Source organism: Bathycoccus prasinos (assembly GCF_002220235.1).
Source record: "Bathycoccus prasinos genomic : Chromosome_3".
NCBI lineage: Eukaryota > Viridiplantae > Chlorophyta > Mamiellophyceae > Mamiellales > Bathycoccaceae > Bathycoccus > Bathycoccus prasinos.
In genome coordinates, this window is record NC_024006.1 from 922,292 (window position 1) to 935,392 (window position 13,101).

The following is a 13,101-nucleotide window of genomic DNA, read 5'->3' on the forward strand; positions in this document are numbered from 1 at the left end:
ACGGCAGCATCTACATGTATTATTGGACGACGCTAGATTATTCAATACGTCAGCGGGTTCAAACGGTCCGGGACGTTTTCAAAGTTGCACTGTCGACGGAAACACGGGAGGAAGTTGATCGTGGTGAGTCCGTTTTATAGCTCGCGAGCGGATATTAAGCCGTCGAAGTTTGTGCCGGTGTGGTGGTGCTTTTTCCCTCCAGAGCAGTATAAGATGAAGATATTGTTCGAGATGGCGCAAAAAGACGCGAAGAGTTGGATCAAGAAACAGAAGAAGAAAGAGGAGGAGAAGAAGTCGTCCGGGTTGGAAAGGGCGAGGCGCGGGTTGACCGAGAATCAGCCCATAACGACGAATAATAGAAATATATCTTCTCCGGAAAGTAACGTAGGTGCGACAAATACGACGGGCGAAACCTCGGATTCCGACGACGACGACGACGACGGAGAAGAGGAAGTAGAAATGAAGGATTCGTTGGAGACTTTACGAGATTCGTCGAGGAACTCGTCGCAAAATTCGCTCCAGGATTGGTACACCGAGTGTCAAGAATGGGCTTCGCAAACGAGTGAGTTTGCGGCGAAACGCGCGGCGGCGGCAAAAGCGGCGGCAGAAAAGGCGGCAAAGAAGCACGCGGAAACGTGGACGGAGTTTGCGGAGAGAGAAAAACGCATCATCAAATCGTTTTGGTTTCGAGCGTCCGCAACGGCGCAAGAGGCGGTGGATCGACTGACGCACATGGGCCGATCGAGCTTGACGAGCACGCCGATTAAAAAGAAAAAGAAGAGAAGATCCACTGGAGAAGACGAATTTTACGACGCGAACGAGCAAGGTGGATACGAGAGCGAAAGTAGCAGGCGATCGTCATTTGATGGTTTTTTACGCGACAACGCGCACGAAGCGTTCATCACCGTGGGCAAAGGCACGATTAAAATTGAAAAGTTAATTTTGCAACTCATCGCGTGCGTCATCGTGTACGCCGAGTGCGCTTTACAGGCGGCATTTTTCTTCGTCTTGGCGATTGTCTCCGGCATTTTACGCGTGAAAGGTAACGAGAAAAATTGGGAACGGTTTTATACCTTTGCGAAGCCGATGCCGAGACTGTTGATGCACTCGGTGCCCGGGATACCGAACACGAAGAAAGTTGACGAGAGAACGAGTAAAATCCTCGGGAATTCCTGCGCGACGTATCGGGTTCTGTGTTACTTGATTCACGCGCCGACAGAGCATTTCGAAACCGCAAAAGTGAGCGGCTACGAGACGAACAACTCATCCATGAGTGAGGGACCCACAAATTAATAATACAAAATTATCTGTCGCGAACGGTGAGATACCGGACGACGACGATTTTTTAGAGAAGGCACACGCATAACTATAGTAATAGGAACGCAAAATTTTAGTAAAGCATAAAAATAGTATCATCACATACGCATCATATGCCTTGTATTGTGTGCTTTCGTTCGTGTGTTTAATACAGAGTCCTCGAAAATATTGTGAATTAAAACTCTCTTTTTTTGAGAAGGGCAAGAAGATTACCACCAAGCTTTCTCGCCATCCGTGCCAGCCACTCGAATACCATCCGAACCGGCCACGATGACTTGGTAACTCATCCCAACGAACAAACCGTGATCGACGACACCAACGGTATTTTTCAAATCGCTCGCGGCTTTGTTCACGTCCTTAATCGGCGCCTTAAAGTGTAAATCGACGATGTAGTTCCCGTTGTCGGTGACGGCGACGTTATCGCCGTCCGGCTTGTTCGTCGAGCTCGAGCCCATGCGAATAACTGCTTCACACCCAGCTAAACTCGGCAACTCCGCGATTGTCCTCGCCGTGTGCTCGTGACAAAACGGGGTAATTTCCACCGGCAACGGAAACCCCGGACCTAACCCTTTGCACAACTTGGATTCGTCGACGATGACGATGAACTTCTTCGCCATCACTTCCACCATCTTCTCTCTCAAAAGCGCACCACCGCCGCCTTTCACCAACGCCAAGTCCGGGTCGACTTCATCCGCTCCATCAATCGCCACGTCCAACTTACTCTTCTCGTTCAGCGTGCACAAAGGAATGCCCAGGCTTTCCGCTTGCTCTCGCGTTCGTTCCGAGGTTGGAATAGCCACGATATCTTTCAACTCCCCGGATTTCAACTTTTGCCCCAACCGTTCGACGGCAAAATACGCCGTCGATCCGGTGCCTAAACCAACAACCATCCCTGAGAGGACGTGATCGTCCACCGATTTATACCCGACGAGTTTTTTCAGCTCGTCTTGCGACATTTGCGCTTTCGTGGTCGTCATTGATGACGATATCTTTCTGTTGTTTGATGATAATCTTCTCGAAAATGTAGTCGTCGTAGTGCTTTGTCTGGATGCGAGATGAAAAGTTGTCGCTTGAATCGTCGTCAACATTATATGTTATAGTTGTGTGTGTGTGTGTATATATAGTATATCTAACACAGAGAGAGAGAGAAAATGCGAGAGATGTATCACGTGTGCGTGTGTTTAAAGTGCAGATGCACGATAATATTATCCAAAAGAGCAGAAAGAGCAGAAAGAGCAGAAAAGAGCAGAAAGAGCAGAAAAGTAAAAAAAAAATAAAAAAAGCAGAGTAATTTTCTTTTTCAGAAAAGGTCGAGACGCTTCATAAAAAACGCATACGCGCACCAAAAAATTTCATCAAACTCTTAGTAGTATTCTATAGTACTAAAAACAAGGACGATGTTTTGGAGAGGTTGAGAGAGATTTAGAGAGAGGACGAGGAACGCGAGGAGGATGCGACGACAGCGACGGGAACACTTTCAACGCGGTGGTGGGGCGGACGACGAGAATGATGCTTCTGCTGATGATGATTTTGATGTCAACGTGATGAACAAAAACGAAGATGATGATGAAGAAAAAGATTTGGAAAAAGGGGCGATGAAACCACCGGCGTTACCGAGACCGATGCGACTTTTGGAAGAGTTGAAAGAGAAAATGATGACGTGTGCTCACGAAAACGCAAATGGGACGACGACGAGCAGGAAATACGCGAGCATCGAGTGCGAGTTGAGCTCGTGGAGAGAGACGGAAATTATTCAATTTTTGGTGGAGAAGATTCGGAAAAATTATTACGCGAAGACGACGACGAACAACGAGGATGAAGACCCGATACGAGTCGGACGGGTGTTCACGGCAGTCAACGAAGGCGGTCTGGCGGTTTTAGTTGGAGAGGAACTGAGAGATAAACGGAGTTTAGGATCGGTCGTGAGAGCCGCGGCGGCGGCGTCGGCGGCGTCGGCGGAGAAGAAAGACGAAGAAGATACGAGTAGCAACGGGGGGGCAAAGAAAGAAGGGACGAAGAAGAAAAATAGCGACGAGAAGAATAAGAAAAAGCTCGCAAACGTGCCGAAGATTGCAATCGCGACGTTAGAGTCGCCGGTGAATTTAGGCGCCTCGGACGGGAGAAACGCCAGAGTGGTGTGTTTGGTCTTAGTTCCGATGAGCTCGCAAACTTTACACGGAAACCATCGACACAGTTTTGAAGAGCTTCATCGGAACAGCGCTTTACATAACGACGGCGGTGACGACGACAACGATAAAGACTCGCTGTTTGGCCTGGACCGATGGAATAAAATCGCGTGCATAAAAGCCGCGTTTAGAAGTTTATCGAGAGACACAGATTTTGTCTCCGACGCGAGCGATTTCAAAAGACTCCACTCGCACGCGAAGAAACATTCCAGATTGCCGCACGCTTTTGACGTTCTCTCCGCAGTCATGCACGGGGACAGCACGGACGATAAAGTGCGTTTGTTGAGTGCCAAGCAAAGAGTCCTGGACGCGTGGGAAGACGCCGTGGAAGTCTTGAGATTGTCCCATAGGAATTCGTTTTTGACTTCCATAGAACACAGGAAAAAGAACGCGAAAGATACGAACGCGAACACTAACAGCTCGTACGAAGCCGAGCGGACGGGGAGATTTTGCGGTGGAATCATCGATGATATTAAACGACGTTCGTTAGTGTACGCGAGCGATTGGACGGATGGACTACAAACAGTCAAGACGATAACGGCGACTTTGTACATGTATTTCGGGTGCTTAGGACCGGCGATTGCGTTTGGAGGGTTGACGTACGAGGAAACCGGCGGTAAACTCGGCGCGATGGAATTTTTGCTCTGCCAGGCTTTTGTCGGCATCGTTTGGGCAATTATCGGTGGTCAACCCGAGTTAGTACTCAGACCAGCTGGTCCGCAAACGGTTTTCATCATCGAGCTTTATCGACTCTCGACGACGAAGGCGTTCAACGTGCCTTTCGAACTCGCCATGGCGTGGACGGGCGTGTGGACTTCAATTTTCATGCTCCTCATCGCGTGTTTTGATTATTGCGCGATTGTCGTTCGATCTTGCACGAGGTTCACCCAAGAAATTTTCATGGTATTTGTGAGTGCAATTTTCATATTCGAAGGGTGTAAAGGCGTCGGGAGTTATTTCGATAGCGCGAAAGAGACGTACAGCAGAGACGTGGCGTTGTTTTCGCTCATCTTAGCCGCCGTGACTTTACAACTCGGATTGTTTTTTGGAAAAGTTCGTTCCAGCCCTTTCTTACTCGGTCCTTTGAGAGAATTGACGGCTGATTTTGGAATCGCGTTTGCGATCGTTACCTCTTGTCTTCTCGCGTGGGGATCTGGAATCGATGGGTACGAAAAGCTCTCGTTACCTTCGAACATCAAGCCGAGCGACGAAACGAGAAGCAATTGGCTGATTGACTTATTTCCGTCCAAAGAGGAAGGAAATCGATGGATCATCGGAGGCGCGATAGTCCCGGCGATATGCTTAACGTGCTTGTATTACATCGACGCTAATGTTGCGGCGCTATTGTGCAACAAAGAAGAGGCAAAGTTGAGAAAAGGCGTCGCGTATCATTACGATTTCGCGTTGCTCTCTATCTTACTCTTTTTCTGTTCGATTTTTGGCTTGCCGTTTGCGACGCCGAGTCTGCCGCACTCGCCGCAATACGTGAGAGCACTGTCGGAGATTGAAGAGATTACAAAGAACGGGGTCACGCGAACAAAAGTGGTGACTGTTCACGAACAACGCCTCTCGCCGCTGCTCGTCAACGTTTTGGTTTTGTTGTCCTTTGTTTTATTGTCATTGTTGAAAGAGATTCCTATGGCGGTATTGTACGGTTTATTCGTTTTGATGGGCATCAACGGTTTCTACGAAAATCAATTTTTTCATCGATTGACGATGATATTTATGGAACCAAGGTTACACCCACCGACGTCGTACGTGAGAAACGTCCCGTTATCGCGGGTTCATGGATTTACGTTCGTACAAGTGTGTTGCGTGGCGGTCATTTGGGGCGTGCGCTCGACGGATTTGTGCCTCATGTTTCCAATCTTAATCGCGATGTTAATGCCGCTTCGGTTACTTCTCTCCAAGTTTGACGGCATGTTCACGAAGCAACAGTTGCAACTTTTGGACGTGAACGACGAAGCGTATTTGGTATTAGATGATGATGACGATGATAGCAACAATAACGACGACGACGACGACGACGACGATGACCGAGACGACGACGACGGCGACGCCTTTGATGTCAATGACCCTGGTTTCAACAACAACGCGACCGACGACGAGCGTCGCCAATTAGTACGCGCGGCACAAAAAGCTGCGTTCGATTCGAGAGCGATGACGCTGATGGATTTTGCGGAAAACGGACCGAGTCTGAACGCGTCCTCGCTAGGGAGTGCTAGAAAACCTCAGTCGTCTCCGTTCGGCACCGCCGCGACGCCGAATCGATACGTGTTCCCGTATCATTCGGATTCAAAGCCGATTAAAATTGCCCAGAGACGAACGTCGTCTTACTTCAGCGACGACGATCTCTCGCCGAGGGATAAGTCGGCGACCGTGAGTCCAAGACGCGATCGTCCACTTTCGCCTAAACCATCGAACGATAATAATAAAAATAATAAAAGTAGTAATAGTAAGGAGGAACCCGGGTCTCCGCTGTAGTTCTATAGATAGGATACAATTAGGAAAAAAGAAGACTTTTATTCAGATGATGTTTTATCGTATTGTAGCGCGCGTATTTACAATTTACTACTTACGCAACTGCACTTCTTCGCATTCATTCATTCATTCATTCATTCAAATCCTTTTGTATTCTTGTGTTCATTTGTTCATGTGTGTGTGTGTGTTCAATCGTCCTTTTTTTTCACGAAAATCATCATCTTACAAAAAATTAGGCTGTCGTTCGCTTCGCCGCGAACGGTGCGGCGATTCGCGTCGCTCTCGTTTTCGGGGGCGAAAACTCAACCGATCTACCTTTCACCTCTTTCGGCACCGCTTTCGCCGCTTTCTTAGTGACGTTTTTGTTGTTGTTGTCCCCTTTCGCTTTTTTGCGTCCGAAAAGCACTCGCGACACCGTTCGGTACGCCAAGTAATACATCAACGTTTGGACCAAAACGTACGAGGAAAACATCGCGTTCGATTTCGTCGCGTACGGCGCAAAAAAATCCACGTTTTGGTACACCATCAATAATTTCGCCGCCAAAACTTTCACCAACTCCTCTCTCGCCGCTCTTAAAAACAAGAAAGCGCGCGTCGCGTACTCCTTCGCTTCCTTCGGCGTCTTCTCCTGGACAAACTTCTTCGCCTTTGTCAGTTGCGGTTGAACTTTCTTCACCCCAGATTTCACTTGCTTCGTGACTTCACCGTACGCGCTTTTAATTTTCGGCATCACCTCCTTCTTCGCCTTCACTTTCGCCGTTTCGTATTTCTTCGGCAAATCAAACTCCATCGCCTTCTTACTCGCCAACTGCCCGATTTCCAACGACTTCACCTTCGCGAACGCGTAATATTCCGACCCTTTCGCCTTCGCGACGACTGCCAACCCACTCGTCTTCTCTTTCAAATATTCCGCGAAAACTTTCGAGTGCGCTTTCAAACCCTCCAAACCTTCCTTCGCTTTCGCCTTCCCGTCGCTCGTCGCCGCTTCCGCGAACGTCTTCAACGCCTCCCAAAAATGCGCAAACTCCGTCTTCAAATCGTTCGACGAACTTTTCTGAGCGATAAACTCTTCGTTCGTTTCTCGTAAAAAACTTCTCTCGAACTTTTCTTTCTCTTCTTTTGTCTTTTCCAAGTTCACTTTCGCCTCCTCGATGGCTGATTTCGATTTTTGCAATTCCAACTCCACCTCTCGTTTCGTCCGTCTCATTTCGTTCAAATCGACGTTTAATTTTTCCTCGACGGCACGTTTCTCTTTCCTCGCGTACGAGAGGTCAGACTTTGCTTTTTCCAGTTCACGTTCCAACCGAAGAAGCTTGTCTTCGTCTTCTTTTCCCCCGGGGTTGGCGGAAACGAAGAAAAAGCCTTCGCCCTCGCCGACGATGATGCGCCTTCTTCTTTCGCGCATTAATCCATTCGCATCATCGGTGTTAGTGGAAAAACACCCGAGACAGAGGACGAATGCGTACGCGACGGCAAACACTTTGAGTAAAAACAGTTTTTTTACCGCGCGAGAAGTATCAGATCTGCGCCGGTGAGTACTCCTCATCACTCTCGTGTTCGTCGTCATCTTAAGATCGATATAATCTAAAACGCGCGTTGTTCAGAGAGAGAGAGAGAGAGAGCGTTTTTTTATATCTCAAAAGAGCGCTCAAAAGAGTTGTTTTGCGTGGCAAAAGTAAACGAACGTTTTTGAAAATTTTTGTTCCTTTTTTTTAGAGGCTGAGACGATTGGTGTTTTTTATCAGCGAGATCTCTCCAGACATCACAAAAATTCTTCCGGGGGCAAAAGACATCACAAAAAAAAAACACATGCATCATGTTTTGACACGACTGTTGCAAAGAGATACACAGACGCACACAACAAAGCTCTCTCATCATCGTCGCATTTTAAAAGAGAAATAGAAGGATGAGCTCGTGGAGAAAAGGAAGAAAAGGAGGAGGACTTTTCAAAATGAAGGACGCGTTCGTTTTTTTGGTTGTTTTTACCTCCTACGCGGTGTGGAGAAATCATCGTTTTTCTCATCATCACCAAAGCGAAGCGCAGATGCAGATGAGACAACACCAACACGAACAACACCAACGGGATGATTCTTCTTCTTTGTCTTCTTCTTCTTCTTCTTCTTCGGGAGGGCACGGGGAAAAACGATTAGTAAACGAAAACGAAGACCGAGAAGCGTTCGAGAGTTCGGACGAGGAACCGGTGGATCCGTCTCCACCGATACCACCGGAACCGATGATGATGATGATGCCGCCTCCTCCTTTACCGCCTCCTCTCGCCGAAAAGACTTTGTCTCCGCCACCCAGCGTTGAGCGGCAGCAGCAGCCGGAAGAAGGAAAAGAGAAAGAAGAACGAGACGAATACGAGAAAAAATATACGATTCTTCCTAAACCGGACCAGTCGAACATTCCTCTCAACGCGCAAGAGGTTCGCTCGGATAGCAATCACCCGCAATGGATGAAAGACATGTGGGCGCAGCAAACGAAAGCGCTGACGGAAGAGGCGAAGAAAGAGTTAGAGAGGAAGATTTATGAAGGCGCTATACCGCCGGAGTTGTCGCACGCGAAACCCGGGGATGCGATATTCGTCACGTTTGCGACGCACTCGGTGAGAGATTTCGCGAAAAATTGGGTCAACGCGGCGAGACGGTTGAAATTAGAGCCGCACTTTGTCGGCGCTTTGGACGAGAAGATGTTGGAGGATTTGAAGAGTTGGAACGTACCGTCGATGTTACTGACTGGGAACTCGGTTTTAGCCAACAGAGGAGTACAGTTTATTACCGCGGGAAGCGCAGCGTTTAAGAAGATGGGAACGGTGAAGACAAAGTTTGTGCAGGACTTGTTGGATATGAACTTGAATCCTATTTTATCGGACGCGGACGTGGCGTGGATGAGAGACCCGAGGGCGTATTTCAACAAAGGCACGTACGGGAAAGCGGATATTTTAGTCAGCACAGATTGCATAGACGTTCCTGGAGACAAAGACGATTCGAACAAGTGCGCGCACGTGAATTTCAACACCGGTATACTACACATACGAGCGACGGAGGAATCGAAGAATTTTTTACAAGCGTGGAAAACCAAAGTCGCGACGTCGACGATTGCGTGGATGAGAGACCAACCGGCGTTTAATTTGTTAATGCACGAAGGCGTGAGAGGCCACGCGTTAGAAAATGCGATTAAATTGAAAGATATGGCGGACAGAGGGAAGGAAGGTTTCAGGATGGTGTATTACGCCGCGAACGCTACGGTAAAATTAGGCGTCTTGCCGAATTGGCTCTTCGGGAACGGGCACTCGTATTTCGTCCAATGGCATCACAAGCAATTTCCTGAGGATGGAGAACCGTACGCGGTGCACACGACGTACCAATACGGAGACGACGGGCAATACGCCTGGGGAAAGAGAGAGCGCATGCGACAGGCTGGGATATGGACCGCAGACGATCGAGAGTATTACGAAGACGCGCACACGAAATATTTAGTCGTCCCGGACGTCTTTGCGCAGGTGAAACACGCGAACGGCCCAGGCGGCGCGAAAATGAAAACGGTCGGTTACGGGAACGGCGATTACAGAGTGGCCATCGAAAGACACTTCGCGGAAGATAAAGTGCGACGAGAAACCGTGCGAAACTTATTGGCGCTTGGGAAGCTTCTAAACAGAACGATTATTTTACCGGAACCGAGGTGTTATTGCGACAAGATTTGGAACAATTTGAACGCGTGCCGAGCGCCCGGCGCGGAGAAATTCGTCCTGCCGTACTCGTGTCCCATGGACCACATATACGATTTACCTAGCTGGTTTCGAAGCGGTTTGAAGTTCAGAGAGCCTGGCTTCTTAGCGGATTCGAGAGTTCCGGATAGCGTCAGGAACGATATCATTCGCGTGAATGTAGAGAGGAGGAGAAATTCGCAGTTGGTTTTAGAAGGCGATGGAGCAGGAGGAGAAAAGACGACGACGACGAATTCGTTCGATATAGGAGAAGAAGAAGGCAAATCTTCATCTTCTTCATCGTCATCTTCGGACGTTCAACTCCCGTTCGGCTTCACCGCCGCGATGGCCGAAGAAGCGTTGAAACCCTTCAGCTCCCACGCCGTCCTCGAGTTCGACTATTTGGCCGAAGAAGGCGTTTTTTGCGGCTTCCACGGTAAAGAAGAGAACCACGATTTCGACGCATCCGTCCAAGGCGCTTTGAGTCACTACCAATACTACTGCTTCACCGAGCCTTGGCTCGCCTCAAACGCGCCACGGTCCGGTCGACGCCCGAACGAACCGTACGAACCGCAAGTCGTCAAGAGACACTGCGGCGAGATGGACACCTCGATGCGCGCTTCGGGGAAAGTACACTTGGGTGTAATCGAACACATAAACAAAAAAGAGGAACAAAATTTGAAATGCACCTGCGAGTTTGGCTTTGGCGTGCCGACTGCGTTGGAAACGGTCGCGAAAGGGCCAATGTGTACGCACGAGAGTCATTCTTAAATAGATTGAACATTTTTTTAGTTACGAGTAGCACGAGATGATGATAGATTTTTTTTTAGAGCGAATTTGTTTGTACGAAAAAGAAAAAGGACGAGGGGGCCCATTCAGTTTTAGTAGGGGAAAGATCATCACTTTTATCAAATTAATTAACAAATATGGCACTCTCAACTATGATCCCATCGGTGACGCCTTCGAACGCGTTAAAAGCGCACGCGATAATTTCGATCTTGTTCTCCTTACCTGTTATAATCTCTGGCGCGGGTGGATTTCTCGAACTTATTTCCGACGGCGCGGTGAAATCCGCGCAAATGAAAGGTCCAATCGCCCAATTGTTAATTCACATCACGTACGTCGATTTCGTGAAAAATTGGTACGTGAGTGCAATCAGTTGGATGTGCGCGAGTAAAGCGGTGACCGTGCAAAAGATGGTGATCAAAATCAACCTGATGATGATGGCGGGTGCGTTACTCGCGCTGATTTATTCTCCGCCAGTTGCTGGTGGGCCGATGGTACCTCCTCCGGTTTTGGCTTATTTTTCCACAATGTGTGTCTTGTACTGCTTGGCGTTACAAGTGCCGAAGAAAGTGTTGAAGATGATGCCGAGTTTACCGAAGATTGGTGGTTCGAGCGCCGCTCCGGCAAAGAAGAAAGCAACTCCGACGCCGGCGAGACGAACGCCGAGTCGAAGACGTTAAAAAACAAAAGTTAAGAAGCAATCATCACGACCGAACATATTACATATCTATCACGCGTTGTAAATAAAAGTTGCGCGTTGAAAATTTTACGAGAGTCATAAATCATCTATTATATATTACAACAATACACCACACCGAAGAGCAAAGTTATCGAGCCCCTTCTTCTTCTTCTTCCTCTTCTTCCTCTTTCTCGAACGATCTGTTCATAATCTCCGTCATCAATTCCGTGTTCGCTTTCACGATATCGTCGTCCACGAACGACTCCAACATTTCGTAATCAAACTCTTCGCAATACGCTTTCCTCGCTTCTAAAATCCGCAAAGTCACCGCCGGGTTTACCTTACCAAACTCTCTGACCCAGCTGTCCCCATCGCCTAAGTCGATACCTTCCATTGCGTTCCTCAAATCGTTATAATCCGGACATTGAACTTTCCCGTCGTACCCCGTGACCTGAGGAGCGAATCCGCCGTCGTTCCCTTGGCCTTCCAAGTGCGCTTGCACTACCCGAATCGAAACGTACGTGAACAACCGTTTCAACGTTCGCGCGGCTTTCCGTTCCGCGAGTTCTCCATCTTGCGGCGTGTATAAGTTTGGGTAGTTTTTGTCCTTCTCTTCTCGCTTCTTCGCAAAGACTACTCCTTTCATATCTTTGTTGTAAGCACTCCTCCTCTTTCTCAACCTCGTCGTCGTCGTCGTCGCTAAAGGCTGCCCGTAAAACGACGCGCTCGAGGATAAAGAACAACTGAACATCATATATACCACTACTTAGTCCCGCTGCTTGACCCTAACGCAGCCGCGTGCGACCAGACTAATATCACCCCGGCGATGCCAAACGTCGCGGGGAAACGAATCTGTTTGTGTTTCTTTAAAGCGATGCCGACGACGGGAATCACCGGCGCGAGCGCGATTGGCCACAGGTTATTCCAGTTCGGTTCTTTTATGTGTCGTTTTGATGATGCTGACCCCGATGATTGCTCCGCTGATGACGATGATATCGAGGATGACATCAAAGAGGGTGAAAGAGAGCGCAATCGACAAAAGTTTGTGACTTACGTAAGTTGTGACGAATGGTAAAGAGGTGGTGCGCGAATAAACAACAACGAGAGATAATACGAACAGATGATGATGATGATGATGATGATGATTACGCGTTTCGTGCGTTTATTACACAACAAACAGAACTTATAATTCTTTTAACTCAAGGCTGCTTTACCGCCCATGATAACCACGCCCCACCCGCCTAAAATCACAAACACCAAGTGTTCTTCCTTCCAGTTCCCCGGGTTCGTGGGATCTTGCCACGGGTAATTCACTTTCGGTGGAGCGTTTGGATCGGATGCAAAAAGTCTCTTCTGTTGAGGTTGTTGTTTGAACGTTGCATTTGTGGTTCGGAGAGACCGTTGCGCGAGTCTGCGCAGAGCCGTGACGCCTGACATCTTTATGGTACTCGTAGTGTGTTTATTGCTTTTGATTTTTGGGGATCCGATTCGTTACAATTTAAAGAGGAAACGATGATGTTAAGGACTTCTTTATCATCATCATCGTCGGTACTATCCTCACCTTCACTACCTCTGAGAAGAAGGAAAAGTAAAAGTAGAGGCGTTTTTGTGAATAGCAGCACGAGCAGAGATAATAGATACGAAACATCTTTCTCCTCCTCCTCCGCTTCTGGTGTGAGAGGTGTTGCGGCAAATTCTTTTCCCCGTGATGATGATGATGATGATGTCGAAGAAGTCGTGCACACGGTCGCCCCGGGAGATTCTCTCTACGGCGTGGCGATGTCCTACGACGTGGACCCGAGAGATTTGATCGTGAGTAATCGTAGCAGTCGATATCGTAGTAGTATTAGGAGTAGTAAACGCAAATCGTACATCAGTTTTGTTTTTGAATTTTTAATTCAAAAATATGCGACGAGTAGTATTGAGAAGAATAAAATGTGACTTCT

The 13,101-nt window shown here is 48.2% G+C and overlaps 8 protein-coding genes across 8 annotated transcripts in view; 4 read left to right on the forward strand and 4 right to left on the reverse strand.

Annotated features, from left to right (window-relative positions):
- Positions 1–1,293, forward strand: part of Bathy03g04850 (predicted protein) — a gene marked incomplete at both ends in the record, with an annotated part of 2,509 nt that extends 1,216 nt beyond the window's left edge. The window contains one exon of the mRNA XM_007514011.1: positions 54–1,293. Coding sequence (XP_007514073.1) covers positions 54–1,293 — 1,240 coding nt within the window. The remainder of the gene's footprint in view (positions 1–53) is intronic.
- A 233-nt stretch (positions 1,294–1,526) lies between these two features.
- Positions 1,527–2,405, reverse strand: Bathy03g04860 (predicted protein; the record flags this gene model as incomplete). The annotated part of the gene is made up of 1 exon (XM_007513916.1): positions 1,527–2,405. One exon carries the CDS (start codon positions 2,403–2,405, stop codon positions 1,527–1,529), a length of 879 nt encoding a protein of 292 aa, XP_007513978.1.
- A 456-nt stretch (positions 2,406–2,861) lies between these two features.
- Positions 2,862–5,987, forward strand: Bathy03g04870 (anion exchanger family; the record flags this gene model as incomplete). Its single annotated transcript, XM_007514097.1, has 1 exon — positions 2,862–5,987. One exon carries the CDS (start codon positions 2,862–2,864, stop codon positions 5,985–5,987), a length of 3,126 nt encoding a protein of 1,041 aa, XP_007514159.1.
- A 229-nt stretch (positions 5,988–6,216) lies between these two features.
- Positions 6,217–7,551, reverse strand: Bathy03g04880 (unknown protein; the record flags this gene model as incomplete). The annotated part of the gene is made up of 1 exon (XM_007514196.1): positions 6,217–7,551. The coding sequence occupies one exon, from the start codon at positions 7,549–7,551 to the stop codon at positions 6,217–6,219; it is 1,335 nt and encodes a 444-aa protein (XP_007514258.1).
- Positions 7,552–7,935: 384 nt separating this feature from the next.
- Bathy03g04890 (glycosyltransferase family 77 protein) lies at positions 7,936–10,461 on the forward strand (the record flags this gene model as incomplete). The annotated part of the gene is made up of 1 exon (XM_007513883.1): positions 7,936–10,461. One exon carries the CDS (start codon positions 7,936–7,938, stop codon positions 10,459–10,461), a length of 2,526 nt encoding a protein of 841 aa, XP_007513945.1.
- Positions 10,462–10,616: 155 nt separating this feature from the next.
- Bathy03g04900 (unknown protein) lies at positions 10,617–11,156 on the forward strand (the record flags this gene model as incomplete). The annotated part of the gene is made up of 1 exon (XM_007513924.1): positions 10,617–11,156. The coding sequence occupies one exon, from the start codon at positions 10,617–10,619 to the stop codon at positions 11,154–11,156; it is 540 nt and encodes a 179-aa protein (XP_007513986.1).
- Positions 11,157–11,303: 147 nt separating this feature from the next.
- Positions 11,304–11,906, reverse strand: Bathy03g04910 (predicted protein; the record flags this gene model as incomplete). Its single annotated transcript, XM_007514174.1, has 1 exon — positions 11,304–11,906. The coding sequence occupies one exon, from the start codon at positions 11,904–11,906 to the stop codon at positions 11,304–11,306; it is 603 nt and encodes a 200-aa protein (XP_007514236.1).
- A 443-nt stretch (positions 11,907–12,349) lies between these two features.
- On the reverse strand, positions 12,350–12,592 carry Bathy03g04920 (predicted protein; the record flags this gene model as incomplete). Its single annotated transcript, XM_007514246.1, has 1 exon — positions 12,350–12,592. The coding sequence occupies one exon, from the start codon at positions 12,590–12,592 to the stop codon at positions 12,350–12,352; it is 243 nt and encodes an 80-aa protein (XP_007514308.1).
- Positions 12,593–13,101: the final 509 nt, after the last annotated feature.